The sequence below is a fragment of the Glycine max genome, chromosome 5, assembly GCF_000004515.6.
Source record: "Glycine max cultivar Williams 82 chromosome 5, Glycine_max_v4.0, whole genome shotgun sequence".
Classification (NCBI taxonomy): Eukaryota; Viridiplantae; Streptophyta; class Magnoliopsida; order Fabales; family Fabaceae; genus Glycine; species Glycine max.
Genome location: NC_038241.2, coordinates 40,911,611 through 40,914,562, shown reverse-complemented (window position 1 = coordinate 40,914,562; position 2,952 = coordinate 40,911,611). Strand labels below are relative to the sequence as shown.

Here is a 2,952-nt window from a genome sequence, read left to right as displayed (position 1 = left end):
AGTTAAAACTTACAATTTTTTCGTACAGAAACTAAAACTTAAAATAAAAACAGCTATAAGAATCAAGTAAATAGTTTAACCTTTGTTATTTTCAATGAATATTGTAAAATTTTAGAATTCATAATTTGATAATCAAACGGTTTCAAAAGTATATACACTGTCATTTTCACAAATTTCAATAACGTCTTGAAATATTTTAAATTAATATAAAATTTTATAATTATGATCTATAGGACAATAACTTTCATTCTAATAATAAATTTTAAAATACAATTACTATTAAAAGTTGTCCAGTAGTGTAAGAATTAAACACACATATATATAATGCCCTTTATATATACATTCTACCAAACATTACCTTAGTTAGTGCTCTTGGGCAATGAGTTCTCGGCTTAGATGTTTCTTGTCAGATTTTTTATACCTTCAGAACAGTTCTGCCGTGTCCAAAAACAGCTAGGGCTTATTGGTATTGGGCCGAAATTGAAGTGAGCAAGGTATGACTGAATGGGTTAAGGCTCCTTTTATTTTCTAGAGCAATTATTATTTATACATCCCCATCTTACTTATATACCCAGACCCTTTTGGATTTTCACTCTTAACACTTCTAATTTTTCTGAAATTTTACATAATATCTAAACCTACCATTTTTAAAACCTTTCCCTTTTCTTCCTCCCGCGCTCTCCAGCTCACTCTTTACACATCCAACCCCATCTTCTTCCTCCTCATAAGCAGCTCACAAGGAGAAGCAATGGAAGAGTAATGAAAGACCAATGGGGTAAGGAGGAAGATGAAAGAAGAAAATTTTATAGAAGTGTATAATTACAATTAAAGTATATTTTAGAATACAATTTCAAAATAAATAATACCAATATTAACTAAAAAAATATATTATAAATATACAACTATTTAAAAATATTTTTTTAAAAGAATACAACTCAAACCCATTCTTGAAAATATAAAATCAACATAGGACCAAAGACGTTCATTAATTGTAACGGGACGTACCCCTACTGCAGTGCTATTGTGTTTAGATGTAAAAGAAATCGATCTTTATAATGGTGGAAAAGAAAGCCGAAGCCAAAGCCTTTTATGCCTTTCCGCAGATTGAGCTAATAAAAGTCTTCAATATTTCACCCTTAAGAAATACAGCAGTTTCTCAAACAAATAATGCATTCTGAATTTTAACATCCAAGTGCATGTCATATGGATCCTTCGATGATTGATCAACGAAATATATAGTTATTGAACAACAACAAAAAAATTTAAATTTTAGAAACACCAAAACATCCATGGACAGAAACATTGCAAGAACAAGACAGAGGCAAGCCTAAGACTAAGACCTGACTTTAATACTAGGAGTACGAGGTGTAACAACAGGCCTCACACCCAAAGGAGCACCAAAGAACTCAGAGTAGATTTCCATGAAGAATTTATCCACAATTTCAAGATAGACCGGGCAAGTGAGTCGAGAATAGTAATGAAGAACCTCTTCAATGTCCAGTGCATAATCCACATCGCTCATGTCCAGCATCTCCAGTTCTTTAAGCTTCTTTTCTGTCATGCAATTTCCATTTCCCTTCCTACCCTTTGTATGATCCAATTTCTGTTTCTCCAATTTCTGTTTCTCCCTATGATGGGTTAGGCCCATCTTGTTCTTGTTCTTATTCTTGTCACATTCCTCACTTTTCTCAATCTGATCATGGCTTGCATTGTTCAAGCTAACGAAGCTTTCATTATTAAGTACCTCTTGGCCTTTCTTCTTGCTTCTTCGCCTTCCCTGCTTTTCCTTTTCTGAATCCCATTGCTTGGTGAAGTCACTGTAGAACTTCTCCAATTCCTCGTAGCATGGGTTATTATTAATGTCCAGAGAACAAGAGAATTGATTATGTGGAGGTGTTTTGGGAAGCTTTTGGTAACCAGGAGAGAAACAAGACTTGAAATTCTCAAGAGCCCTTTGAAAGAACTTCTTGGTGGTGTTGGAAATGGAGCTTCCAAGCAGCATTGATGATAGATTTTATATATGCCGTGTACTTTGGTGTTGATAAGGGACACAGCAGAATGTACCTGCTGCTGTGTAAATGTGATCGATGTTCGGATATGAATGAAATGACCTTAGTGAAGATTTTTCTTTATACAGATGATATAAGGAGAGGAGCCATGAAAGATTCTTTAGCTTTTTTCTTTTGAATGATCGATGGCCTCGGCTTCCTTTGCTTTTTTGCTCTCTTTTGTCTTCACACGCTCCTTTGTTGCCCTTGTTTACTTTCTGCTTCCTAACGGGGCCCCACATCCTCCATAAGCCAAATGGAATTTTTTAAGCTTTGTTGCTTTTGCTTTTGATGAAAGGAGCGGGTGGTTGTTGACTTGTGTCTCTCTTGTTCTATATTTTATGGCTGCTTTTCTCCTAATCAGTAATCACTGATCACGTTGGTTGGCTAAATTCACTGTGCTGCAAGGTTTAATTAACTTGCCTGTATACCATCAAATTGAGTCTTTCTTCTTTTAGGAATACGAGTTTTAATTGTATTAAACACTGATAGGGAGAACTTTATTCCCTTTAGGCTATAGTGGTCTCGCCTATTTCAAATCCAAATAAAGACTGACTTAAAACAAGTTGATTGTTGCAAAAGTTTGATTACATCGTAAAGACGTTAGCCAATTTTTTAATTACTTTGGATTCTTTAGGATGTTTTAAGACTTGAATGAACTAGATCATAACTTTCTTACTCCCATTATCCACTTTATCCTAAGTAAAAATTTATTGAAAAATTATGACAAAATATATGTTCAAAAAATTCTAGAGTTGTGACAAAGGAAAAGACTTGTCTTACCTACTAACGGGGAGTGTAGAATAATGGGAAGACATTCTGACACTATTCCTTGAGACCTTCTGACCGGAGCTAATTAGTACGAAAAACATCAGTATAAATTCACACGAATTTCAAATTACTT

The 2,952-nt window shown here is 34.2% G+C and overlaps 1 protein-coding gene across 1 annotated transcript; it reads right to left on the bottom strand.

Moving 5' to 3' along the window:
* Nucleotides 1–1,242: 1,242 nt before the first annotated feature.
* Nucleotides 1,243–2,160, bottom strand: LOC100784232 (uncharacterized). The gene has a single exon (XM_003524345.5). It carries the CDS (start codon nt 2,000–2,002, stop codon nt 1,334–1,336), a length of 669 nt encoding a protein of 222 aa, XP_003524393.1. The 5' UTR covers nt 2,003–2,160; the 3' UTR covers nt 1,243–1,333.
* Between the last annotated feature and the right edge of the window lie 792 nt (nt 2,161–2,952).